The sequence below is a fragment of the Mycteria americana genome, chromosome 1 (assembly GCF_035582795.1).
Source record: "Mycteria americana isolate JAX WOST 10 ecotype Jacksonville Zoo and Gardens chromosome 1, USCA_MyAme_1.0, whole genome shotgun sequence".
Classification (NCBI taxonomy): Eukaryota; Metazoa; Chordata; class Aves; order Ciconiiformes; family Ciconiidae; genus Mycteria; species Mycteria americana.
In genome coordinates this window covers 58,430,783-58,457,767 of record NC_134365.1, presented here as the reverse complement: position 1 = coordinate 58,457,767, position 26,985 = coordinate 58,430,783, and the positions used below count along the sequence as shown (strand labels likewise).

General features: G+C 59.0%; 2 protein-coding genes across 2 annotated transcripts; both read left to right on the top strand.

The window, feature by feature from the left end:
• Nucleotides 1-2,161: 2,161 nt before the first annotated feature.
• Nucleotides 2,162-7,020, top strand: LOC142417811 (uncharacterized). Its single transcript, XM_075519277.1, has 7 exons — nucleotides 2,162-2,201; nucleotides 2,702-2,814; nucleotides 2,903-3,021; nucleotides 3,438-3,908; nucleotides 4,730-4,862; nucleotides 5,243-6,223; nucleotides 6,496-7,020. The coding sequence occupies exons 1-7, from the start codon at nucleotides 2,162-2,164 to the stop codon at nucleotides 6,616-6,618; spliced, it is 1,980 nt and encodes a 659-aa protein (XP_075375392.1). The 3' UTR covers nucleotides 6,619-7,020.
• Nucleotides 7,021-7,969: 949 nt separating this feature from the next.
• TRIOBP (TRIO and F-actin binding protein) lies at nucleotides 7,970-22,626 on the top strand. Its single transcript, XM_075501046.1, has 14 exons — nucleotides 7,970-8,236; nucleotides 12,157-12,213; nucleotides 12,582-12,650; nucleotides 13,106-13,195; nucleotides 14,054-14,163; nucleotides 14,615-15,173; nucleotides 15,820-15,930; nucleotides 17,917-18,064; nucleotides 18,454-18,565; nucleotides 19,039-19,198; nucleotides 19,554-19,667; nucleotides 19,979-20,065; nucleotides 20,962-21,125; nucleotides 21,822-22,626. Exons 1-13 carry the CDS (start codon nucleotides 8,231-8,233, stop codon nucleotides 21,121-21,123), a joined length of 1,785 nt encoding a protein of 594 aa, XP_075357161.1. The 5' UTR covers nucleotides 7,970-8,230; the 3' UTR covers nucleotides 21,124-21,125; nucleotides 21,822-22,626.
• Nucleotides 22,627-26,985: the final 4,359 nt, after the last annotated feature.

Below are 26,985 nucleotides of genomic sequence, written 5' to 3'. Positions count from 1 at the left end.
CCCCTTTATGAGCAACATAGTCAAGAAGAAAGGTTTCCTTTTTGTGCCTTTTAAGAGAGCTTGAAGGAAGAAAACTTCCATCAAACAAAATAGCATCATTCCCTCTGTTCGCAGGGACTCCCAAATTGGGGGGTGTCAGCAGTCATTTGAGGGTGCAGTGCGCCCTTTTAAAAGAGGTCCCTGCTGGAGCATACCCTTTTATTATCTATAATTGTATCGATCACTGACCACCTTGCACCTGGATGCCCTTTGATTCCAGTATTGCCAGCTGAGAGCAGCAAACTTCTGTCTGGGAATAACATTCTTGATTCCACAGGAGCCTGAGGCTGGGGGACCCTAAGCTCTGGTCTTCTGCTGCTGTTCCTTCCTCCTTTTCCTCCTGGCTGCCCCCTGCCAGCAGCCCATCAGCCAAAGATCTTCGGCCCTGCTATGGACGATGTCTGGTTCGGTAGATGACGTGCCCTGTGTGAACTTTGAAGCCAACATATTTGCAAAGAGCCTGTGCCAGCACTGTTTCCGAGCTGCAGGGGCTCACCAGCATGCTATCCAGGTGAGCTCCTCCATCCCACCTGGAGGCTATGAATATTTCAGTAAGGGCCCCTTTGTTCCGTGTTGGGACTCCCTGTGCCTTTGTAGAGACGGAAATCCCTAAGACAAAGGCTCAGCCAGGCTTTCTAGATGTCTTTGGGGGAAAGCTGCATGGGGAGAGTGTCTTCCCAGGCATGGGAATCCATCATTTAACCATACCCAGGCCAGAGCTGGGAGCCACCTTAGCAGGGAAGGGCTGGACACCAGGTACGAGGGGCTTGATAGACCCTGGAAGGGAAAGCAGGGGTGTCACAGATACAAAGCTACAAGGAGGGAAGAGGGGACTCCTGGAAGAGCAGGGACCCACCCTGGATTAATCTCTGCTTGATGCCTGCTGGCATTTACAGCCTGCTTCACCTAAAATATGGTCCTGGGGATGTCCCTGTGGCCCCCGGCTGTCGGCCTAGGGCCGGGGCTGAGTCCTGTTCCTGGGGCATCTGCAGCGAGCTGTTCCCAGAGGGGAAGGCAGGAGGGGAATAAATCTCATGGGACTTTGGGCTCCGGATACCTCGATCCAACACAGTCCTTCAGCACAGGGCTGGATGCACAAGCCACTTGGCTGCCTCTGGGCGACAGCTGGTTTCATGTTCACGGAGGGTTTCGTGTTGTTCCTCCTCCAGGAGCAACTGGCCTGGGATGATGAAATAGTAATGAGCCTCCCTCTCTCTTTCTCGCCCTCTCCCTCTCTCCCCCTGGCCCCTGGCCCTCTAAGGTTACCTCAGCCCTTCGCCTGCGATCTGCTCAGAGCTGTCACCTCTGAGCGAATCCTGACGCAGGCGAGACGCTGGAGGGAAGGCAACACAGACAGCCAGCTCGCTGGAGCCTCCCCCCCTGCTGCTCATAAGCCCCGCAGGTAACAGGGCTGGGGAGGATGCTGAGGCACCTGCAAGCCCTGACAGAGAGAGGCTCGGGGTGCAGCCTTCCCTGCAAAAATTGCCCTCCCTCTTGTCTCCGTTGCCTCTCCCCGGGCTATCCGGGTGGAAAGGGAGAACGGCCGCCAGCAGCATCAATGCCGATGCAGGGCGGGTTTTCCTGAGCCCTCATCCACACGCGCTGTCTCTGGGATGCCTGCAGCATTCAGCATCAAATAGGAGCGTGCTAGTTCTCTCTGGCCTCCTGAAGTAGGAGAAAAATTTCAACAGTGGGCTGGGTGAGGCATCAAGAGCCCCAGAGGCCAGACTGCTCTCAGAGGAGGAGAAGAAGCAGGTGTTTCTGAAGGGCAACCTTCCTCCTCATCCTCGACATGCTGATGGTACCATTGCATCCCCTTCTTCCTCGCAGGAGCATGCCGTGGAGGTCGCAGGGCACGAGGCCGGCAGTGATGCAGACCCAGGCGGGCCCTGGGATGCCCTCCGCATTTTAGCCCCCCAGTGTGAAGTATATGTGTGCGTGGGCCCAGCGGAGGGGACGGAGCGGTGAGTACTAGCCGGGAGCTGTGCTGTTCCAACGGGCCCCCTTGGTGTGAAAAACAGAGGAGGGGGAGCAGGAAGCCAAGTAGGGGGAAATCGGATGCCTTCTCCCTGACACTCTGCACACCAGTGTCTGGGAAAAAGGACTGAGCAACCCCCACGCCATGCCCTCTAAACGGGTTCCTCTTGGCTGTCCCAGGAGAGGTCAGGGGGCCACCAAGAGTTTCCTTCCTCCTCACTGCCTCTAGAGTAAGGCTGGTGGCTCCAGGATGGGCTCTGCCAGCCTGTGCCCATCCAGTGGAGAGAGAGCCAGCATGGCTTGGGCTGCCGGCGCTGCCGCCCGCCCCTGAGCTCTGTGGGCTGTGCTGACCACCAGCTGTCCTCTCTCCCTGCCCACAGCTGGCACGAGAGCAGGGGATATCCCCCGCTCAGCCCCGGAGCTGAGGGTGAGCACAGAGAAACCGGCACCAACCCCAGCGCCCGTGCCGAAGCCAACTCCGCGCTCGCCAGGGTGAGAAGGGGATCTCTTGTGGTTTGGGTTATTTTGGTCTCCCCAGCCTCCTCAGCCATTCAGTGCCACTTCTGCTGGGCACATTCAGAAGGTCCTGAGATGCAAGGGGGGATCAGCTGAGACCCTTAGTCCCCACAAATGAGGCTCTCCCCTGAAAAGCACATGAGATTTGCGCCTGTATTCCCCCATACAGACTTTCCTACGTTGTTTCTTGCCATGCCCATTGATGTTGGGCTGGGGTCATCTTACACTCACCCAGCTCCTCTCCTTGTTCCTTTTTACCAGAAACTTTGGGCTGAATGGACTGTAACTTCTCATATATGCTCCTACCTCCTTCCAGCCCACAAAAGCTACCGGTCCCCATTGCAGAGATCTGCCCTATCTTGTCTCCCAGGACAGGGAAATGACCCGGTTGTGGGACAACACTTTGGGATCGGGCAAACGGGACATGATGAGCTACGCAGGTCACAGGGAGGAGGTGCGGCCGCGAGCCCCGCAGGCAGACAGACCCAGGTGGGCTCAGCCCGTTCCCTCTGGATCCTGGGTGAGAACTGAGGCCCAGGGCTTTAGGAAAGAAATCTGCCCACTGAAAGCAGGTACACTTGGTTTGCTCCTGTGTGAGATCCTCATTCTGGTTTGCTTTCCACTTGGGGGTCTCTGAAGTTCACAGCAGATCTCTGTTTAGATTTAGCATCTCTTTATCCAGTTCTGGTCCCAGGAGGCGTTCATCACCTCCACGGGCACCATGTGAAGGGATGGGGCCCAGAGTCCATGAGATGGCATCTCTGTGTGTGCTGACTGTGGGTCTCCTGGGCGTTCTCTGTCTGCATGGTTTGGTGTGCCCTCGGCTCGCAGTGCTGTGTCCCAGCACTCCCACCCTGCCTGGAGGGAGTCTGGGTTTTATCTCTGCCCTCCTGGACCGTTTTTAGCTCTCCTCCGAAGACCTGCTTTGCTGTGGACGTGGTGGCATCCCGCGTCGCTCGTGCCTCCCCCAGTAACGGCCTTCTCCCCGTCCCAGAGCACCGTCCCACCAGCCAGAAGACTGAGAGCTGGCCGAAGCACTGCATAGAGAGCGGCTATTTCTCCCTGGAGCACCGGAAAACCGACCCCCCCTGGCCATCCACCCCTCCACGTGCCCCCGCTGGCTCCTCGCCGGCCCGCAGCAACCTGGTGGGCAGCGGCAGGCACCTCGCCGACTCCCAGGTTCGGGAGCCCCGTGGGCACCCTGGTAGCGGGGGTGTGGAGGGGCGGCACGGGCTGGAGAGGCAGGAGTACACGGTGCTGGCAGACCTGCCCAAGCCCAAGCGCCTCGGCCAGCGGGATGCTGTTGACCGCTGCAGCTCCCGCACGCTCAGCCCCGGCCGGGTGGAGGTGGAGAGGATATTTGGCTGCGAGCGCAGGTGAGAAGCAACAAGTCTCCACAGTGGTCAGAGGTGGGGGATCACCCCCTCTATGCTGTCGGGGGGGCCCCACCTCCGAATTGCCGTGCCTGAGGGAGAGAGCAGGACTAGATGGCAAAGCTCAGCTTTCAGCTGTGCTTAAATTTCCCTTAAAGCAAGGGTTGGGTTTAGGCTTAGCGCCTTCCCAGCCTGGGGACCTCCCCCACCACGGCACGCAGGCAGCAGAGGCCATTGGAAAGGTGGAGCGAAGCTGCGCCGCTGGAAGTGCAGGGGGTAGCCCACCTTCCTTATCCTCCTAGCTGCCTCCTGGAAGCCACAGGATGTGCTGCGGAGTGGGGCAAGCCATGGAAATGGGGAAGGAGAGAGATGGTTCCTGCTCCCAGAGTCAGTGACTCCCCAGGGATCCAGGGTCTGCTGTAGGAGCTGCTCGGGAAAGGATCGGGGATGCCGAGAAGTCCCCAGTGCTGCTTGGGTCTTGGCTGGAGAAGCACGAGGGGCTCGGGGCTCCAGTGTTGGTGGCACAGGGCAGGAGGGGACATAAACAGGGCCAGAGAAGTATCCTGGGGCAGGTGGGTGGGATGTGAAGGAGCAGATGGAGGGAAGCTTAAGGAATAGTGTGAAGAAGACATGAGTGAGGCAGCAGAACACGAAAGCTGGGGCAGTTGAAGCGATGAGGACAGGGCAACGGAGATGCTATGGTGCACACAGTATCCAGGGCTGGCGGAGGTCTGCAGGGTCAGGCTCAGTGGGAACAGGGTCCATGGGGACTCTGCCTCCAAGCTGAGCCTGGCAGCAGCCGGACTAACTGTGTGTGCCTGCAGGAAATCAGAGACCCTGGAGGCCTTCCAGGCCCTGGAGGAAGGCCGTGTAGACCGGCTTGATGGCAAGACCCCGGTGCCACCCAGCAAAGGCCGCCTAGTTCGGATGCAGTCCAGCCCCAGCCTGCCCAGGGAGGTGAGGCTTGCCTGCGTGGCGGGACCCCATCCCAACTCCCCGAGCTGCGTTGCTTTTCCCTGCCACATTTTCTTCTATTTCTGCCACTTGCTTCTCTCTTCCATTCCCCTGCTCCCCCTTCCCTATATTCCCAGCCCTCTCCCCTGCCATGCCTCTCTCTGCTCCATGTCAGGACTCTCTGCTCTTAAATGGCAGCAGCCCCTTCACCCTTGGGGTGCAAGAGGCTTCTCTTCAGTACAGGCTAGCTCCATGCACGGGGATGCAATTGCTGTCTGGGGAATTATTTGACCAAACCATCTCCCAGCCCTAATCCTGTCTTGTTCCCGCTCACTGGCATTTTTTTTAAGAGGACTCTCTGCTCTCTCTCCCCGTGTCCCTAGGGCCAGCGGCTCTCTTGGCACCTCAAGCCACGCAGCAGAGACCCCAAGGAGCCCCTGCGCTCCCCCAGCCCGGCTCGGCACCCAGAGAGGGCCAGCAGGAACCAGGGGGATCCCCCGTGCCCCACCAGCCCTGGCTGGCTGCTGGAGAGAGGCAGCCCGAGCCCGCGCTCTGCAAGCCCAGCCCGCCGGTCGGAGAGGAGGGCAGGGGAGCCTGTGAGCCCTCCCTGGCGCTCAGAGAAAAGCTGGAGGAGCCCAGGGGAGCCCGGCCAGCCCCCAAACTCAGAGAGGGGCCGAGCCGCCTGGCAGGCAGGGGGTATGGGGCAAACCCCAGAGAGGAAGAGCCGAGGGGACTCCCTGCACCCCACGGGCCTCAGGAAGGGCTTGGATAACAGCGGGCTGAGCCGGGCAGGGCCACCGCCACGGTCCCTCAGTCCGGGAAGACATACGGAGAGCACCTGGAGAAGCCAAAAGATCTCCCCTCCCAGCCCAGTGCGGGGGGCAGAGAGGCAACGGGTGAAGCCAGGAGAGTCGCTGCACCTCAGGGGGCCCAGGAAGCCATCCGAATGTGGCTGGCAGAGCCTCCGGGAAAAAATGCCGCCCTCCCACCCTGGGAAGGGTGCCGGCAGTGACTGGAAAGGCCGAGGCAAGCCCCTGCACCCCGCCAGCCCAACACAACCACTGGAGCAGGACTGGAGGGGCCCGGGGGATGCCCACCAAGCACAGGCGTGGGAGAAGGACTGGAAGCGCCAAGAGAAGCCCACGTGCCATGCGGGCTTGATGCGCCAGCTGGAAAGGGACTGGAAAAGCCCTGCTAGATGTCTGGATGTAGGACTACGGCCGGATGACAGCTGGAAAAGGCCTGAGAGTCCAGCACAGCGGCTGGAGGATGACTGGAAGGGTCCTGAGCATGCCCGAGACACAAACAACCCAGAGAAGCCATTGGAAAGTGACTGGGGGAACAAGAGGCTTCTCATTTATCACGTGAGTATGGCAGGAGCCAGAGCTGATGGGGACCCTGCCAGGCATAAAACCGGCAAGCATAGAGCAGGTGGATCCCCTGGGTTACAATTCTGCGTACCCCAGCTCCCCCAGGTCCTTTGCTTCTCCAGGGGAGCCATGCTGCCTACCTGGCACTGGGAGGAGGGAGGATGCTTCTCCTGCTGGCCAGTGCCAGGAGGTGGATACTCAGATCTGGGAAACTGAGGTGAGGACTAAACCCCCATGGCTTCAGCTCCTGCCTTCTGTCCCTGCAGCCCCAGCTGGGTGGAGGCGCCTTCCCACCGCAAAGCAGCGCTGGCTCCTCGGGAAGCCCGCAGCCACGCTCAAACGCCAGTGAGAAGCGCAACAAGGTAGGGGCCAGCCCCTGGGAATGGTGAGGAAGGTCAGCTGCCCTTCCTCAGAGGTCACCGGGGGCAGCACCTGGGTCTCCAGCACTTGATCTGAGTGGGCTCAGCATAGTGCTGCCTTCCCGTGACCTCCTGGGTACCACGCTCACTAATACCCCCCCTTCCCTTTGTCCTTCACCCATTTCTCAGTGGGGGAAAGTGAGGCATGGAGCCTTTTTTTAAAACCAGAGAGGGGTGAGCAGTAGACCTGGGACTAAAATCTCAGCATAGCTGCTTTCCTTCCCTTTATTATTGCCTGGTGATAAGATGGCACCGAGGGTTTTACGGGGATGAAGCAGGCTTTAGTAGCATGAAAGAAGATACGGTCAATTGTGTTGGTGTTCCTGGGATACCAAAAATGGCACGGTAGCAGCTTTGGAGGGCTGCAGAAAGTGTCCTGGGAGCCCGTGTAGCTGGCAGCTGTGCCCGAGTCCCTGCCTCCGTCCCCTCCGTGTACGTCCGTCGTCTTGGCCAGGTTGTCCCCTGCTAGGGCCTGGCTTTGTGCTTCATACAAGGACAAACTGCAGCCAGGCAGGAGGCTCCCAAAGGCCTCTGAAACTCGAAACTGGTGACGTCCCTTCCCTCGCCTCCCTGGCCCAGGCCGGAGGGGAGCCCAAGCCCTGAGCTCCCCCTGCACAGCTGGGGCTGGTTCACCCCACCTATCCCAGGTTTCTTTGGCGCTGAGCTCTGGGCCAGGCCCCTCTGCTTTGGCTTGCAGCAAGAAGCATCGCCTCAGCGTAACGTGCAGTGGAGGGTGGCATTTCATGATGCACAGCCCCCTGCCCCTTTTCCACCCAGACCCTCTCTAGCAATTCCCCTTCCCTATGCCGGCTGGCTTTCTGGGGGCACCGGAGATCCCCCCGGACCTGCTACCACCTCTGCCAAGATTGCAAATCGCTCCTTTAGGGGTTCATCTGGGGGGGGCGGGGGATAAAACCGAGCAGCTTCAGGAGCGAAGGTGAGGACCCCACTGTGCGCACACATACATCGGGACTGCTTAAAGTCCCTACCTGTAAAAAAATCCCTGCCTGAAAAAAAAAAATCCCTGCCTGGGTAAGGGCTGGGCTCCCGACGGTCCCTTCCTGGGCAGGAGCGACACAGTCCGTCCCTCCCTGGGCTTCGACCTTGCCCGGGCCAGCGGGAAGGGAGGGGGAGGCGGCTCAGCTCCAGCATCGCCCCCGTCCCGTCCCGTCCCGTCCCACCGGCCGCCGCCGCCCGTCGCCCCCGGGCCGGCCCCCCCCTTCCGTGCGGCCCGGCGGCCTCGCCCGCCCGGCGGCTCCATTGGCTGCGGACGGCCGGGGCGGTGGCGGCTGGCTGCCATTGGCCTGCCCGGGCCCTCCCAGGAAGTTTGGGGGGAGGAAAGAAAAGTTTTTTGGGTGGGTTTTTTTTTTCCTCCTTTTCTTTCTTTTTTTTTTTTTTGTTTTTAATTAAAAAAAAAAAGAGGAAAAAGGCGAGCGGGGAGCGCGGGGCGGGCGGCGGAGCGGGCATGGTGGGGCCGTGGAAGCCGCCCGGCCGCTGAAGCCGCCCCGCCGCCCTGGCTGCCAGCGCCCGGCCCCGCCGCGACCCCGGCCCCGGCCCCGGCGCCGGCCGCGGCGCCCCCGCCATGACGGTGAGTCGGGACCGGCCCGCAGGGTTCGGGATTTGGGGGGGGTCCTCCACTTGGCCGCTCTCCTCCCCCTCGGCCGGGCCTTGGGGGTGCCCGGAGGGACCCCGCAGGGCTGGGAAGGGGCGGAGGGCCGGCGGGGCCCCCAGCTGTCAGCCGCTGCCTCCCTGGGGTCCCTCCGCTCCCTGCCCGCCCCGGGCACCGCTGCTCCCCGGGGGATTCTGGCCCCGCCGGGTATCCGAGGCTGTGGCTGAGGCTCGGTGCCTCCTTGCCTCCGTTCCCCGTCACCGCAGGGCTCCCCTCCAGGGCTCCCCGGAGCTGCTCGGTAGAGTCGCTTCGTTAGCAGCGGGCCTCGATAGACATCGGTAACGCTGCGCATAAGCATGGACCGGGCTGAGGCCTGCCGAGCTCACCGCACCAATGACTGTAGTCGGATGCGAAATCCGCATCCCCCCGGGCGTGGGGAGCTCCTGCTCCCTGTGGGAACCAGATGCGGTTTTGGGGCAGGGAGCGTCCCACCCCTGGGGCGAGCCTTCCTCGGTGCGGGCGTCTGCCGGCCCCGAGAGGAAGGCTGTTGAGCAGAGTGGGGTAATGGAGGTGACAGGCCGGGCTGTGCCCGCCGGCATTTCACACGGGAGCGGTGGGAAAGGGAGAGCCTGTTGCCCGCTTGCTTTTGCAGCACGTGTAGATTCGGGAGTTGCATGTGTGCTCCAGCCTGGGAGCGGTTTTCTTTCCACCAAACTGAGCTGGAGCGGTTTTGCTTTGTGTTTTGGCCTGGGGCCGGCGCCTTGTGGAGCGGGTTCCCTTTTTGGAGGAGAGGAGACATTGTGCTTTCTGGGAGGCCGAGAGCCCCTCGCACCGTCTCTCGCAGGAGAGAGGAAGCGGCGCGCCAGGACCTGGGGAGCTTTTGGGAGCGGGAAGAGCGGGAGGCATGGCGATGGCAGAGGCTGGCGATGGAAGGAGCACACCTGACCATCCCATCCCTCCCCTCGGACACTGAGCTTTCTTAGCCTGCTGCAGCCTCTTCGCTTCTCCGTCCCGGCCCCTCTGTACCACCCAGGAGCCATTCCTTTGCTCCCACCCTGTCCCCTTTCCTTCTTTGGTGTTTACATTCTTCAGATACTTGCAGGCTGTTATCACCTCCCCTGTAGCCCTTCTTCAGCCAGAGCAGGCAGCTGCCTCTCCTTAACCTGCTGTTGTAAGCCAGTCCTTCCAGACGTCACCTATGTCCCTGGCTGCTTGGTGCTCCCTCCGGTGCCTCTACCTGGCCAGCAGCGGGGCTGAACATATAACTCTGGTGGGTATGGATGCAACCAGGCAAAATTGCTGCTGCCACCTCCCGAGCCAAAGCCTCGCCATCTGCAGCCCCGAGCTGCGCTGCAGGGTCGTGCATTTTGCCAGGGGTGCATCCTGCTGCATACTTGCATCTCCGGCACCCGGATCTCTCCCAGCGGTTCGGCTTTCCTGGACATTTCCTTCTCCCACTGCCGGGCTGTTTCCTCTGGACGGAGGGTTCAGTTTGAACCCTGCTTTCTTCTCCGCTGTTACCCTGAGCTCTTTATGCCGGATGAGGAAGCTGGATTTGATTGTGGGGAGGGAGAGAAAAGTGGCTTTAAGCACTTCATGCATCAACTGATGCCTCGTCCTACGGTACCAGCCCTGCTATGACAAGGATAGTTCAAAGCCGATTCCAGAGCTGCAGCTCTGCGTCTGGGGGTGGCAGGGAAGACGAGGCTGGCAGGCAAAACAGGAGCCCTGTGCAATTCTCCCCCTTGGGAGAAGTCCTCTGGGGGGATTTTCTATCCCCGGCATTGCGTCGGGGGCAGTAACAGGGCAGCACGCGGTGGCAGCGGTTCTGGCAGGGCTTTGTGCTGTTTTTCCCAGCGGCATACATCCTATTAATGTTCGTTATTTCAGCGCCTAATGCTTTGGGATTGCAAATCCTCAGTAAGATGAGACCTAGCTGATCTGTGCAACAGCCCCAGCCAGGAGTCCTTTCGCTCCCTCTCTCCCTATAGTGTTTTTCCACCTCCACGGAGCCTGCCTGGCTCTCTTCTGCTGAGCACATGTGTGTCCCGGGAGGGAGAAAGGTTGGGCTTTGACGTTTCGCCTCCTTTCCTTCCCTCCCGCCGCTCCCAGTTCAGAGCCGGAGCTGAAGTCACCGGATTGGAAGGGATAACGGGAAAAAGGGTGGAGCTGCTGCCATGGGGAAGGAATTAATTTTCGGGGCACTTTTTCAGGGCGGCAGCAGGGCCAGCAGGACGTCCAGGTCCGTAGGGACAGAGATGTGTGCGTCCCCCTTGTCTCCCAGCCGCTGGCAGCACCCGTCACCTCTGCGGGAGGTGAGGCGTGGGAGCCCCCCGTGCCCTTTCGCTCCAGTTTCCCTGCCTGCCTCCCTTCCCAGGCAGCTCGGGGCTGCTGTCAGATGCTTCTGGCTGGGCCTGAAGCTGTAGCAGCCGGTGACCCTCCCCTTGGCAGGCCTCCCCGTGCCTGCTCAAACCAATAGCCAGGGCGCCGGGGTGGGCCGGCACGTACTGGGCTCTTGCCACCCCATAACCTTGGCTGTAGCCCAAGAGCGGCAGCTTAGGGGAGATGAAAGCAGGGGAAGGCTCAGCCCGGCTGGGCGGCCAGGGAGCTGGGCTTGCAGGGCAGCCACGGCTGGCTGCCAGGCTTGTTCAGGGGGCGTGGAGTGGCTATCGGCTTGCCAAGCCACTCCTTCTCGCCAGCCCAGTCTCGGGTGGTGATTGTGGCACACTGGGACAGTGGCACGGTGGCACGGTGGTTTCCCCAGGGCTGGCAGGTCTGGTGCAGACCGCTGGAAGGTCCAGCTTTGGCACCGTTACCTCTCTGACACTGTCCCTGCCTGGTTCGGCTGCAGAAGAAGGGCCAGATCAGCAAACTCTGGCTTCCCGGGGAGAAGAGGCGTTGGGCTGAATTATTTGGTGGTGCAACTTCTCCGGAGCCAGCAGGGTTGGGAGGAGGACCGGCTCCAGCCTGTTTGGCTGAGGGCAAAGCCAGGGAGAGTGGTTCCCCTGAGTCAGCTCTCTGGCACTCCACCTTGGGAAGGAGATAAACTGGTTGGGATGCCGCACCAGTGGCGTGAGGTTAGGAGGAGGCAGGGAGTGGGGGGAAACTTCTTTCTAGCACGGGGTGATCTGGGTGAAACTGTTCATCCTCATCTTTGGTAGGTGTGGCCGAGGCTGGGCAAAGGGCCGGCCCTGCAGCGGGAGGGAGCAGAAAGAGCTGGGTGGTAAGAGAGGAGCCCCCAGCATCTCGGAGAGGATTGAGTCTTGGAGAGGGTCGAGTCTCGGAGGGGATCGGGTGCTGGCTGTGACTCTGATTTCATCTCTACCCTGGGGCACATCGTTTAAAGGCAACATGTTTTCACAGCTGTTAAATTGCCTCCTGTATGTTTGCGGTGAGGGCTGTTTTGTAGAGAGCTGCTTGCGTTTTTAATAAATGATCAGTGGTGAAGTTACTGGAGGGACGTAGCTCTGAGGCACAGATGGCCAGGGTTTGGACAAGGCATGTCTGGTTCTTTGCAACTTTGCCTCCATCTTCGAGCCAAGCAGTGCAGCACTCCCTTCTGCCCGCTCTCCTTGCCCCTGCCTTCCCCCTCTCTGAATAAATATCTCCAAGGCACCTTGTGGAAATCTCCTTGCTGCATATTTTCCTTTAATTTTTTTTAAACCTCTTTCCTTATCTCCTGCTTCCTCTTACAGGAATGACTGCCTGCTGCTGAGAGCTAAACACAGTTCTCCTTCACCACCGGGTCCTACATCCCCATGAGTTTCCTAAAAGCGATGCCAGGCTATTCCCACTTGTTGTTCTGCCGCTGGGGACTCGCCTTCCACCCCCTGGCATGAAAAGCCCTTTTGTGAGTTGCTTCCAGACGGTAACCCTCTGTTTTGTCCTTTCCTTTCCAGCCGGATCTCCTCAATTTCAAGAAGGGATGGATGTCCATCCTGGACGAGCCAGGAGAGGTAAGCCTGAGGCAGGGGTCTGCTTCTTCCCCCAGCCGCTGCTGCTAGAGATCTCCTGGCAAGCAGCCGATTTCCTTCCCCCTCCCTCGCTGAGGTCACTCCCTCTGGGAAAGGCAGCGAGAAGCCTTTGGTGAAGGTGCCTCGCTCTGTGTGCGGGCATGGAGGTTCACCCAGCACCCCTCTCCCAGCTGAGGGGCGCGAGGGGGAGTCGGAGGGGTCATGTCGAAGGGACATGGAGGAGGGGGAAGAGAAGACCAAGAGGTCACGGCGCAGAGCGTCCCTCCCTGTTCCTACACTTCCCCTGGTAACTGCCTATCCGTTTCCCTCCTGTCTTTTCCCTTCCCTCCCCCTGCCTGATCCGCCTGTAGTGGAAGAAACATTGGTTCGTGCTGACCGACTCGAGCCTGAGGTATTACCGGGACTCAAACGCGGAGGAGGTAAGCATGGCCAGCCCTTCTCCAGCCCTCTCTTCCTTCCCAGCCAGGCAGGAGAGGAGCACAGCCCTGGCATGACCAGCACACTCTCGGGAGAAGCGGCAGCGTCCTCTCCTCCTGAAAGGTGCCGGAGGTGGCAAGCTGCTCTTTGCCAAGGGGTGACGAAGAGGATGGGTGTCTGAAGGCAGGCCGGCGAAGCCTGGGGGGCTGTCAGTGGTGGGAGGCGAGGAGAAGGGCCGGTCCTGTGGCTGGGCATCTCTGACGCTCTCCATCCATGCTGCTGGCTGCCCCTCGGGTTAAAAGAGGCCACGCTGTGCCAGGGAGCTGAGACTGGCTCCCGAAGAGCTGTGGGGTGAAGGCAGAGGCAGCTTGAGCTTCGGTTAGGGTGCCAGCAGGTGATGGGGACTTTTTCAGAGCTGGGTTTGCACAGATGTCCTAGCGGGTCACTGTGCTTGCAGGCTGATGACCTCGACGGAGAAATAGACCTCCGCTCCTGCACGGACGTGACGGAGTTTGCAGTGCAGCGCAACTACGGCTTCCAGATACACGTGAGTGTCCGGCACCATGTGGGCACAGAGCAGCGGCACCAAGGGACACCGGGTGGGAATGCATGATCCCTCCCCATGCCGAGATGCTGAGAGGCAAGCCGTGCAAACCGTGTGCCGGGATGGTGGCCCGCCAGGGCTGGCTGGTGACACATGGGTGGCAGTGCTCAGGGACACGAGTGCTGCCTGCCTGTAAAGGGAGGGGGAGGAGGAGGAGGAGGAGGAGGCTTTGCAGGGCTGGCCGAAGGCTGTGCTGGAAGCGGCCCAGGAGCCAGGCTAAACGCCAGGAGTGTTTACTTGGCCCATGGGCCAAGGCAGCTTCTCTAGAGCCACGGGGAGGGAGTGGCGAGCACAGCAGATCTCAGTGTAGCCTGGCTGACGGTGCTCTGAGTAACAACCTGTACCCTGGGTCTGGCCCCAGTACAATTCTGTCCTCGGCTACTTGCTGTGGCAGTGGGAGATGGCTGCTAAGGCAGCGCAAAACCCAGTGGGCGTGCAGGGTTGGGCACTTTGTCGTCTGGGTTTCCCTGCTGTAGCCCAGCACTGGTGCCCAGCTCGCAGCACCTGAATGACTAAATGGCACCAGCTCACGTTTGGCCAAATGTGCCGGCAAAGTTTCTTTTGCCTTTGCTTGGAGATGGTCTCGTGGGGGACGTGTAACGGGCTTTCCTGCAAAGAGCACGTCTCCACTCCCACCTCTCCATCTGACCCCAAGAGCACGGGAGTCTTCGAGACAGCACGTGGTCTCTAGCCCTGTCCACCACCTGTGCGAGCGGGTGCCCGGGGGTCTCGGGGAGCGACTGGGAGCTGCCTGCACCTCCACCAGGTGCTGACAGGGCCTCCGTCACCTCCCTGTTGCAGACGAAGGATGCCGTCTTCACCCTGTCGGCGATGACCTCGGGCATCCGGCGCAACTGGATTGAGGCCCTGAGGAAGAACGTGCGCCCAGTCAGTGCTCCGGACATCACCAAGTAAGAGCTGCCCAAGGCTGCTTCCCCTCTTCCCCCTCTTGCTGTCCCTCTCCCCTGGCAGGCAGGGACCAGGAAGGCCCCTCTGGAAATCTGGCCACTCCCAGATCAGCCCTGCCCTCCACTCCTCCTGAATATGGCCTGGAGACACCAGCTGGTTGCAGGGGTTGAGAGCCTGATGATTCTGCTCTTGTACCCACTTTTTGCCTCGCCACATTAGTTTAGCCCAGTTTTTCCACCAGCATGGCTTGGAACTGGGGGTGAATCCTCCCTGCCCCGTGGAGGAACCCGTTTCCCCGAGGGATGGGATGCTACAGGCCCAGCTCTGTGCTCAGGGTGGGGTTTTGTAAGGCGGGGCTGAGCGAGAGCTGAGCCTTGGGCAGTTGGCAGTGCTTCCGCTGGCATCCTTTCCCACACAGTGCCTCTCCTTCACTGGCCACCGCTCTGATTTCAGGCTCTCCGACTGTGACAAGGAGAACTCCTTCCGTAACTGCGTCCCCCAGAAGGGCTTGCTCCGGACAGAGGAGCAGCAGCGGCCAGGCTCAGGCTCTGAGGGGAACTCGAAGGGCGGTCAGTGGAAGGCAGACGGGCAGCGCCATGCCTTTGACTACGTGGAGCTGTCTCCCTTGCCACAGGACCCCGGGAATCAGGGGTCCCCGCAGAGGACGAGAGGGAGCTTGAGGATCTCCGACCGAATTCCCAAGCATGAGGAGCTGGAGCGGGATCTGGCCGTCCGTTCGGAGGAGAGGCGGAAATGGTTCGAGACCCCTGATGGCAGGGTCCCAAATAGTGATGGCCTGGTGGGGGATTCTTCCCGCAAGGCGGGGGAGCAGGACCTGCCTGCTCCCCCGCTTTCGGAGGACCAGCGGATTCGGCTGAATGAGGAGATAGAGAAGAAGTGGCTGGAGCTGGAACGCCTGCCCTTGAAGGACTCGCGGCGGGTGCCCTTGACAGCACTGCTGAACCAGAGCAAGGGGGGCCACGGGGACACCAACGAGGCGCTGAAAAAGGAGGTAGGAACATCCCTCCTCTCTGAAACTGGGATTCTGGTGGCCCCTTAGTGTGGTCTCTGGCAGCAGGAGGCTCTGCAGAAGAGCAAGGCAGAGGCACAGGGAGATGTTCATTCTTTCTGGCTGCGTTTGCCACCCCTCAAGTGCATGGGAGCTTTTGCAGCCGGGTAATGCAAGGCCGGAGACCTGCTCTTGTATGCCTGGAGAGGTTCTCCAGGCCACGTTTTGCTCCAGGATAAGTTAGTTGGTGGCACTGCTTGCGTGGAGCCTGTGTTTCCCAGGAGTACATCCACAGCCTCTCTTCTCTGGCTGTTCCCAAGCCTGCAAGTGCTTCACCTGCCAGCCTTTGAAAGGAGCCATGTGCTTGTCTGCCGTCCCAGCTACACGTGTAGTGGTGGTTTCCTCCAGCACGGATCCACCTCTGGAAGTTGGGATGTCTCCTGCCCTCCTTGCTAGCGCTTACCAGGCTGGGGCTGGCTTTGCTGGTTTGGTCCCTTGGCAGGCTGCCATTCCCATGGGAAGCAGACATCTCCGCTGGCTGTGCATGGTCCTCCCCATCCCTAAGTCCAGGGTTCAGATGCGGCACGTCGGTCGGGTCGCAGCGCTTTTCCACCCCTGGCTGAGCATCTCTCTCCCCTCCCTGGCACAGGTCCAGTCGCTGCGGGCACAGCTGGAGTCCTGCCGGGCCCGAAACGAGAGCCTTCGGGAGGCGGCGAAATCCCAGGGAGAGGGCCACGTGCCCCGGGGGTACATCTCACAGGTGAGCGGGGTGCCGGACACAGGACCTTGGGGTCGCTCCCAGTCCCAAATTGGGAAATGCTGGGACTCAGCTCATGGCCGAGAAGGTATCGCTAATCATTGGGTTGCCATAGTGACCCTAACTGGGCCCACTTGTAATCAATGTTAATTACATAAAGGCTGGTGTGTGTTGCCTGGCCTTAAAGGGACCAGAGTATAAACGGGGAGGAGGAGGAGCGTTAGGGGAGGGGTGCAGGGTCAGTGCCCCGCTTCGTGCGTGGGCACGATGCTGGCCTGGGCTGGGGTGGTGAGCTGTCCCCCCACTCCGGAGTGGGTCAGCAGCTTTCTGCCGAGCCACCTGCGTGTTCCCCAGCGGTTTGCAGCTTGCCGCATGCGGTTCTTGCTAACAGGGACTCCTGAATCCCTAGTTAAAAGCAGTCTGTCAGGCCCTAGGGAGCTCCTGTCCCTGCCAGAGCCACCCGAGCCCTGAAGGTCACTTTGACAGCACAGCCTGTTTGTTTGCTGGGATGGCACGTGGGAGAGCCCGCAAAGCAGAGTTTGCTCAGGTTTCGGCCTCTTACTTCTCTTTGTTTATTTTTTTTCCCCCGCAATGGACTTGTCCAAAGCAAGCGGGGTCACATCCCGCAGGGATTTCCTGGGGGGAGGCTGCCGTTCCACCACGCTGTGGGGATTTCAGGATGTGCCATACATGTTGAAAGATACCGGGGGGGGGTGGGAAGGAAATTGGGGCTGGCAAAGCCTGTTGCAGTGCGCTTTCTAGCCCAGAGAAATAAACCCATGAGTCCTGTGGTGCCCAGCCCAGCCAGTCACTCTGTCATCCTGATTTAATATTTATAGCTCACAGGCCTCTTTATGGTCAAAAAAAGCAAAAGGAGTGGGGAGGAATGGCACCTTATCTTCCTGATAACTTGGCTCAGAAGGCCAGCATTTCACATCTGGGCTCGTTCTCTCTCAGTCTGCTGAGGTTCGCAGCCAGCCCGTGGGCAGAGCACCAAATTGATCCCTCGCCTTTTCCTCTCTTTTGGTTGATCTGTGAAGCTTCCCAGCTTCCCCGTCTCAGTAGGGAGGAGTAGCGAGCAAGGATTTGCGTTCCCACAGCATGTTGCAGCACTCTTTGTATCAGCCTTTGCCTTAGTACCAGGAGAAGGAATAGGACGGCAAGGGGCTGTCAGGGGACGCGATGACTTCTCGGCTCTTTGCTCATGTCTTAGAGGCCTTGGCTTTTTAAAATAATACTCTGGCATGGTTTGGTGGTATCAAGTCCTTTCCAGGGGGCTTGGGGTGGTGCTGCCAGGGTCTGCAGGGAGAGCGGAGGCGTAGCTCCAAGGTGGGAAGCACTTGCTTTGCTGTAACATCAGTTAACCACAGTGCTTGGTGTTGAAAGAACCATCCCCTTAGTCTCAGAGCCATCAGAAAGGAGGACGAGCTGTGTGAAGAGGATCCCTAGCCATTAGGCTTTGGGGAGGGCTCTTTGGCAGCCTCAGTCGGGCCACAGGGCAGTGCAAGGTGTCACTTTTCAGGAGAAGGGTCTCAGTTTTCATTGATTCCAGGGGATGCTGCTTCATTTAAAAGGCAGATACCGAGATGTGGTTCCTGCTGTTGATCTCCTCCAGCCAGGCAGTGCAGCCTGGTGGAGGGGTCTGGGCTGGGGTGCTGGGCACATTATTCCCAGCTCTTGGCCCAAGAGAAACGTTCCTGTTGTTGCTGCTTCAGTTTTAAGAAGAGTAAGAGGAACATTTCTTGCTCTGCAAAGCATGTGGGGCTTGCAAGATGTGTGGCCCCGTCAAATGGTTATGTTCTGTGATAAAACTGCCACCTCACTTTCCCAGGATGGTCTTTTCCTTCTCAAGTGGTCTTGCTTCTCTCAAAATGGTCCTGGACTTGGGTGATGTTTGCAAAGCCAAACGTCAGCCTGGCCAGGTGCCTGTCATGGCTTGAGCCCTTGGGACCTTTGAGTCCCTCACCCCTCCTTTCCCCGGCATGGCAGGAGGCCTGTGAGCGCAGCCTGGCTGAGATGGAGTCATCCCACCAGCAAGTGATGGAGGAGCTCCAGAGGCACCACCAGCGGGAGCTGGAGCGGCTGCGGCAGGAGAAGGAGCGGCTCCTGGCAGAGGAGGCTGCGGCGACAGCAGCAGGTAGGAGCGGACACCAAGCCATGCCCTCGCTCAGGTGGGTCCCTCCCGCCTCTCCCAAACGTCTCTTGCGAGAAACCAGTCATCCTAATCTGGAGCCACACTGCTGACCCTACTGGTGTGAGGCTGATGCTCAGCACCTTCTTGTAGGCAGGCAGGACTGGCAGAGGTGGCAGGGAGCTCCCACACTGCCCTTTGTTAGTATCCTTGGCAGTGCTTGGTACATCAGGATGATCCTGGGGTGTGGAGAAGGTGGGGGATGCCCTGAGGGCAGAAGGGATGGAGGGGGAGCCTGCAAAGACAGGTCTGGGAGCGTGCAGTGGCTGGTTTTCCCCAGATGTGCCAGAGCTGGCACAGCCCAATCCCCCATCTCCCGTTGTCCCCCTGTGCAGCCATCGAGGCACTGAAGAAAGCCCACCGGGAGGAGATGAATAAGGAACTGGGCAGGACACGAAGCTTCCAGCAGTGCGGCTCGGTCTCAGATGCCCTCCAGAAGCAGCACCAGTAAGAAACCACCTCTCCCGCTCCCCTTGCCTGATGCTGCTGCCCTGTGCTGGTGTCACCACACCCCATCTGTGGCCGTAGCCCCCAGCTGTCCCCCCTGCTGCCTCCCCAGCTCCGTCCCCAGGGGCAGTGAGTGCCCAGCAGTGACTGCGAGGGCTGCTGGAGCTGTAGGGTGGGGAGGTTTACCCCCTGCTTGGCTATTTTCCCTATAGCACCTCCATTTCCCTATAGCTTCTTCCCTCTATTTTCTTCACAGAAAGCTCCTCCATTTCTCCTGCATGGCTTGAAGCTCCTAGAAGCACCACGCTCGTGTGTGGGAGGGTGGGAACTGAAGCCTTGGTCCACAGGGGACATTATTTTGTGCCAATGACTGATGTGGGTAGAGGCTGCCTGTGGCAGGGGGGAAGGTGATGCTGGTAGCCAGGGGCCAGCAAGGATTGCAGGGCAGGGATGAGCTGGTGCCTCTTTGACAGGTTGGATGTGGATTCCCTGAAGCGGGAGCTGCAGGTGCTTTCCGAACAGTACTCCCAAAAGTGCCTGGAAATTGGGGAGCTCACCCAGAAGGCAGAGGAGCGGGAGCAGACGCTGCTGCGCTGTCAGCAGGAGGGGAAGGAGCTCCTCCGGAAAAACCAGGCAAGAGAGGGGCTTTCCTCGCCAGCAGAGACCACAGAGCGCGTTCCTCCCTCACAGGGCACAGCCCCTCTGTTAAAACTCCCCTATTTGTTCATATTTCTTCCCTGCTGAGATTTTGTCATCAGAAAGAAAACAAATTAAGAGTTAGAGGCTGTAGATGGGCCTGTCTTTACTGTGGTGTTAAATACGGCGAGTGTATTCTTTGCTGCTGGTTGTAGGTGCCACCGTCGCATATGGGCAGGGGGTTACAAGGAGGTCTCTAAGCTGGGGCAGGGCTGGCATGAAGATGGAGAGATCAGGACAGCGGAGATGCCTGTGCCCTGGCTACCCTGACATCTTTTGGTTTTTCCCGCAGGAGCTGCAGACCCGCCTCTCGGATGAGATCGGGAAGCTGCGAAGCTTTATTTCATCGCGGGGCTCTGGGGACCGCTCTCTGCACAACAACGAGCGGAGTTCCTGCGAGCTGGAGGTATGGGGGTGCCCCCCAGGCTGCCCCGCTGCCTCCATCTCCACCCCGTGCCCGGGGTCTCCTCTTCCTGGCAGTTTTGGCTTGGAGCGGGTGGGAGGGGGGTGCCGGATGGAGCAGTAGGGTCAGCGCAGGAAGGAGGTACGCAAGCTTTCCCCCCGCCGCTCTCCCGGGGCGCTTGCACCGCTTCCTGCCCTGGCCCTCCTGGCCCTTCCTTCCTTTTCCACTGCCGCGCTTGCGCTGGGGCCTGCCGGCCTTTCCGAGGCAGCGGCTCTTGAGTCACCTCTGGTTCCTCTCCCCCCTCCCCGGCCCAGGTGCTGCTGCGGGTGAAGGAGAATGAGCTCCAGTACCTAAAAAAAGAGGTGCAGTGCCTCCGGGAGGAGCTGCAGATGATGCAAAAGGTTGGTGCTTTCTGGGAGCCATTGGGAAAGCAGCAGGAGAGGGGAGGGAGGGAAGCACCAGGGCTGGATGTCAGCAGGGTTCAACTGGGTTTGATGGGATGCTCAGGCCAAACCCTCTTGTATCTGTGCTCCTTGTCCCTGCTCACTCCCAAGCACGTAGTAGCCACGTGCTCCGAACAGAGCAGGCTGGCGTAGACTTACCTTGTACAAGGGAAATGTCATGGAGACTTTGCTGCTGGTTTCCCTAGATGTATGTACATACAAGCGTGGACAAGCCAGGAGCCCTTCTTTCCCAGGTGGGAAGCCCGGATGAAGCCTGGCTGGCACTCCGCTTCCCCAGCCACCTTCTCTTCCCCTGGTTGTCCCCTCGCTGGGTGGACGTGTTTCCTTGCGCACCGTTGCTGGGTGTGCTGGCAGCAGCTCCTTCAGAGGGATTTTCAAAGACCCCTGCCAAAGGGGAACCTGAAAGAGGCTTTGAGATTCAGTGATGTTCCAGGAGTTTATAACTTTCTCACTTAAGCTTTTTGCTATATAAGGGGCTGAGAGCAGCCCTTTCAGTGGCCTGCAGCTCTGGTGGGGTTTATTTTTCCCCATATGGCTGGCCCAGACGCACATAAGCCATGGTAAAGCCCACGTCACCTCAATCTGATGCTGCGGATGCCTGCTGCTGCGGGACCAGCGACTCTACCTTCCTCCCTGCCCCGGAGTTTGGGAAGCGCTACCTCCACGCTCTTCTTCTGAATGGTTTCTGCGTGTCCCAGATTGGGATGGGCTTCAAACCCAGGGCTGGCTCTCCCTTCTTCACCTGCTGGCCCTTATCCTGCTGGGCTCACCTTGCCACCCCCCTCCCTAATATCAACCCTAAAAGCTGCTGACCCCTCTCCCTTCCCTGGCAGGATAAGAGATTTGCCTCAGGGAAATACCAAGACGTCTATGCAGAGCTGAATCACATTAAGGTGCGCTCAGAGCGCGAGATCGAGCAGCTGAAGGAGCACCTGCGCCTGGCCATGGCGGCTCTGCAGGAGAAAGAGTCGCTGTGCAACAGCATCGGCGAGTAACGGTGAGCACCAGAGATGCTGTAATTTGACAGGGGGATGGAAGCTGCCGGTTCCTCCTGCTCCACTCAGTGCTGAAACTTTAGGCTTAAACTCTTCCTTCTCTGCTTCTTGCATCCTCTTGTCCTGCACCCCTGGCCCTCCTGTTGTCCCTGACGTTCTCCCAAGGTCCTCAGCCCCCTTCTCGCCACGCTGCTCTTGATGCTCCTGCAGCCAGCATCAAGCGCTGCTCAGCCACGCTGGAGGTGGGAGCCAGCCACGTGCTGGCCTTCGCCCTGTGGCTTGGGTGACAGTGTGGCGGCAGTTATGCGCTACCTACTTGGTGATGTTTCTGCTGCGTTCGCCTTTGAAGCGGTTTCCCTATCACAGCACGGAAATTTTAGGTCTGCATCAAAGCAGCCCTGACTAGACCCAGCCCTCCTCCCGTGCTCGCCTGCGGGCATCCCTGCCACAGCTGGGGAGGGAAGCAGGGTGACAGGAACGAGGGCGTCCCGTTGTCCGGAGCGCTTCTGTTTCTTGCTTGGATGCCGTGGCCGTCGGGAGTGGGGTCACCCTGCTCCACCAGCACTTGCTGGTGGGCGCCGAGATGAGTGGGTCTGTAGCAGGGCACCAGACGGCCATCTCCCGGGGGAGCAGAAGGGACGGCATTTCTGCAACCGGTGGAGTCTTTCTAAACTATTTCTGGTTTTGTCTCTCTCTAGGTCTGCTCTTCGTTTGTTTATCTGTTCTTGTTTTGTATTTGCTCCATTCCTCACTTGCGGGGAGGGGGAGGTCGAATCCCATCCGTTATCGCCTTGGCGAGGAATCCCACCCACCCCCCAGCCTCCTCACTCCCCTCCCAAAGCTTTTTTGATGAACCCCTTTTGCCTGCGTACCTGAGCACATTGTTTGGACTGGCTCCTTACATGCACCTTCTTCAGGATTTTATATGTGAAAATTATATTTTATAGAGGAATTCCCCCCCCCCCCCCCCCGGGAAGAAGGGGAAGAGGAGGGGGAAAAGTTTTACTACATCACCAGCATTTTCTAACCTGAAAAAGAGAATCTGGTTTTCCCCCCCTCCTCAGCCCCATTGCTCCCGGCCACACAGCCACCTTTGGCATGTATTCCCTCTCTTCCAAATGTCTCTGCGGCCCCCCTGGGATGTACGGTGAGGACCACGCTCCCCCCTCCGGGCCACCCCCAGGGACCTGCGGAGAAGACATGCAAGCCATAGGAGGGAGCCGCCGGGGCAGTCTGCCATGGATGTGCTTGCCTGGGACTTTTGAAAGAAGAGACCTTGGCAAGAGCCTGCATCATTGAGCTCTCTCCATGACTGTCCTTTGGCTCCTTCAAGAACCTGAATTGGCAGGAGCCCAGAGCCACGGGGTCTCTCCTTTCCAGGGAAGAGGAGCTGTGAGGCTGCTACTGCACCCGTCGGAGCCAACCCCCCCCAGGGTGGCAGCTGCTGCTGCTCTGCTGTGCCCTTCAACTTTTAACTTAATAAAATCTTCCCCTTTCGCTGAGCAAAATGAGTTTGTTGAGGGGAACATGCCCCTAACCCAGTGTGGTGTGCTGGGGGGGGCATTTTTCTAGGTTCCTCTGTGATTTTTGGGGCATCCTGACCCATCACTTCCCTCCTTCTGGACTGGGGGAGGGAAAGCAGTGGGAGCACCCCTGGCTAGAGAGCAAGAGGAGCCCTGCAGTGCCCTTATCCAGGTGTCTGCTCCACCTTGGGGTTTGGGGGGGGAAATAATCTGCTTCACAACACCACTCCAAAAATCTCACATGGATCCTCAGCCCCATGGAGGAAGAGCTGAGCTTGGGCTGCATTAGTAAATCCAGTATTGGGCGGGGGCAGATGGCACTGCAAATTACTGACAGAGTAAACGGTATATATAGATCCTGGGGGAGATCAGAGGGATCTCAAATGCTTTCCTCCCCCTGTTTTTGGGTGAAGCACATTGCTTTTTTGGCAGGATGGAGGACCTGGGGGTGACTGCTCCTCGTTCAGCCCCATCCCAATGTAAACGTGAGCTGTTGCTCTGCAGAGATGCTGCTGGCAATTACGGAAGACCCCTAATTGTGGGCTTGTGCTGGGGCTGGCTGCACCATGTGAAGAGGGGAAGATGAAGGGCTCAAGGAGGACCCTTGGATGGAGGTGACGGATGCGTCAGCTGGGAGGCTGGAGTACTGCGAGACGATATGGGAGTGGGGTGTAAGGACACGGTGGCAGCCACAATGAGGAGAGTTACGGCAGCAGACCTTCGCTCAGCGTGTGACAACCTCGCCGTGGTATCGGTGGCCCCTGGGGCAGCGGGGTGCAGGCAAATACAGACCCACTCCACGGGCACGGCTGCAGCAACTGCTTTCCCTAGGTAAGGCAAGCCACTTCATAAGTCACCAATTCCTGTAAAACTGGGTTGCAGGCTTTTGTCACGCGCAGGAGGCCCTTGGGCAACCCAGCGGATGGTGCAAGAGGCCAGGCACTGAGCTCAGCAGCCGGCTCCCCATTGCACCCATGCAGAGCCAGGGCTTGCTCTCACCCGTGCTTGGCCTCTTGCCTCCAGCCTAGAAATCCTCCCATCCCTGCTCTGCCCAAGGTCCAGGCTTCTCCCTCTGCCTCCCAGCAGGACATGGCTGCTGCTGTTGAGTTTGGGATGGGGCGAGCATTCAGCATGTTGGGGGCCTGAGATGGGAAGGAAGGCAAGAGGCGATAGAGCAGCTCAGGGCAGCTGCTTCCAGGCTGCAGGGCTTGGTCTTGCCATGGGGGATTGGTAGGGACCAAGAGAGGAGGAAAAAAAAGTGGGGTTCAGGGCATGGTGTTGCAAGCTGGGGGATGTGTGCATGGTTTTAGGAAAAAACAACTGCTGAAGCAACAGTCTCTGTGGTCATACCTACCCCTGGGAGAGGAAACCCCCAAAAGTGGGGTACTGGGGGCAAGCGGAGGGTGAGCGAGGGGTGAACCACAGACTGCTGGTACATGCAGCTCGCCAGCCCCTTCCCCGAGGGGTTCAATATCTTGTGTTTGTTTGGGTTGGTTTGTTGGCGTGGTGGTTTTTTTTTCCCTTCCTGACCGGGGGCTGCTGACCCCGATAAACGTGTCACATAAGCGCGGGCGAAATGTGTGGGTGCCTGACATGCAGTCAAGCCGCCCCTCCTTGAGGCTCTGCGGCTGCAGATCAGCCACCGGCTGGGCAGGAGCGTCCTGTCATCCTGGGGTGACGGGGGACCGCCGCCTCCCAAACTGGTGTGGCATTAATCAGGCGGCCCCCGTCTCCCCTGCGGCAGGGCGATATGGTCGCCCCGTCGTCTACGCATTGCTATCTCCCGGGTGCAGGGGAGCTGGGTGGGGGGAGAGCGGTGGGGAGAGGAGACGACCGAAATGCCCGTGGGCGACAGGCGCGATGGCCGGCAGAGCCCAAAAAGCATCCCAAAGAGATGCCTGTACCCCACCCACTTGCCCTCAGCCGGGTTGTGGCTGTGAGAAACGTCCCAGCCTCAAGCACGGGGAAAACCCACAGCCATGCGGCACCCTGGTTGCACGAGAACCCGCATCCTGGCTCGCATTAGGAGCTTGCCCTTAAAAAACAGCTCGTAAATATTTTAAAACAGTGGTAATTGGTCCAGCAGCCAGAGGCAATACCCCTTTGCCATTTATTGGCGTCGTTAAAGCCCGCTCTGCCGTTAGCGGCGGCCAGGCTGAGTGGCTTTGTGCCAGGCTGACCCCACTGCATTGCACACCGGGGGCTCGGGGCTGAAGCTCTGATGAGCACGGCTGGAAAATCAGCTAATTTCCCTGTTTTGCTACTTTGGCTTGGATCTGAGTGCCAGCAAGGCCAAGTCCTACTGCTGGGGATTTTGAGCCTCTTTGAAAATGGAAACCAGATAAAATAAAACGTTGCCACTGGCATTAGTTGCCAGAAGTGCCCCAGTGCGCTCACATGCCAACAAACAGCCGTCCTGCCCCTGTAAGGCAGGGGTTGTTACCCACTGGATCCATAGCACGTCCACAATGGACGCGGTTTGACCATTTAAGATGAAATCCGCAGCTGGAAGTGCGTAAATCCCTGCAAGGTCCGGTTGAATGCAGCACAGAGAGGGAAGGGAAGGTAAATGGGATTACGGAGAGGATTCCTCTGCCAGGCTCTGTTCTCTGGGGTTCATTGGAGAAGCAGTATTTCCCAATCTCTGCTGCTTAATGCCAGAAATGGGAGGCACAGGAGACTTGGAGCAGTTGGGTAGCTCTCCTCAAGGAGAAAAAGGGGTGCAGGGGGTAACCCACCCCACCCTTGGCATGGTGGCAGGTTCCTGTGGCCAAAAATACAGGCACGAGCCCAAGCCGGGCACGGGGGACTGGGTGGCCCATAGGAATAATTTTTCCTTCTGGATGAGCCCTCCCATGCTGCCTGCAGTGGGGTGCTGGCAGCACTGGACCCCACTTCCCAGAGGCAGCGGGGCTTGCATTGCCCTGCAGCATCTGCATCCCGCCTCCAGCCCCAGCGTCCCGCCAGGAGCCAGAAAACCCCTCTTGATCCTGGCCAGCTCATGTTAAGGATGCATGGGTATAACAGTACAGGGTTTAAGGGGTGCTTTCCAATACCAAGTGGGGTGCTTAGGGGTTACCTTGACTGGGATCCCCCCCATGTGCAAGGCCAGCAGCAGCCGTGACCACCCGTACGCCTTCTCTCCACCGAGTCACCTGGGGGCATGGTATCTTCCCCCTATTTTGACTGGCTAAAAATTAGGGAGCTAGTCCGGATGAAAGGGTTGGAACCCCCACATCTAGGGGAGAGGGTGTTTGCCCACAGGCAGCAGCACGCGCCGGAGGAGGCCGAGCAGCCCCGGTTGGCTGCAGGAGTTGCCCAGGTCACCATCTGAGATTAGACCCCTAATTTTCAGCTGGCTAAAGTTAGGTAAAGCATCTGCCCTCCCCCCTCCCTGCCTTCCCCCCGTCTTGCCTCCCCGTCACTGCACTGCCCTGATAATGGCTGCCTGGTTTTTAAGGCTGGAGGCTCTGCGGTCAGCCCACGGCACGCTGTGCCAACCCCAGGGGCTCAGGGCCGATGCTTACACCCCCCCTCCTCATCTACCCTTAGAGCCCGACGTACGGGCAAGCCGCTTCTGACGGTTAAAAACTCAGATGCAAATAAAAGCAGATGGTGCCTTATCTGCGTGCGCCTGGGTTGCCTACGTGCAGGCAGCCAGCGACGGTGGTTTATTCCCGCCGAGGAAAAATGAGAGGTCCTTCGGCTGGTCAAAGCGTTGTACGGAGGCAACCAGCGCTCGCCGCCCGTGCGCTCCGTATGGGATGGAAAGCAATGTATTCATTAGGTCTTAAGCAAAAAAAACCCCAGGGGAGGTGGGAGGGTGGTGATTCCTCTCCGCAATTAGGAGCTCTTTGCTCTTAATAAAATCAAGTGGTTTGCAGGTGCTGCAAAACTTTCCCGCTCCCCAAATGAAGCGGGGTATGTGAAAGAGCGGCACCAAGGAGGGAGGCACGAGGGGATGACCCTGGCGGCCCTTGAGCCAGCGGGAAAGCATCAGGGGGCCGAGTGCCTCCTCCTGGGACAGGGGCATGCCGCACCCTCACGTAGTACGTGTGTATGTCAGGGAGGGGGCATCAAATATTTCTATTTCTATTTCTATTTCTATTTCTATTTCTATTTCTATTTCTATTTCTATTTCTATTATTTCTATTATTTCTGTTTCTGTATTTATATTTATTTGTATTTATATATCTATATCTATTTTTATGTATACTTCTGTGTGTCCCTGGCCAGTGGTTTTCATGCCCCTGGGCATCCAGGGCGCATCGAGGTTACAGACAGCTGCTCGCTGTGTATTTTAACGCCCTGCTGAAGCGCTGGGGGGTTTGGAGGTGCC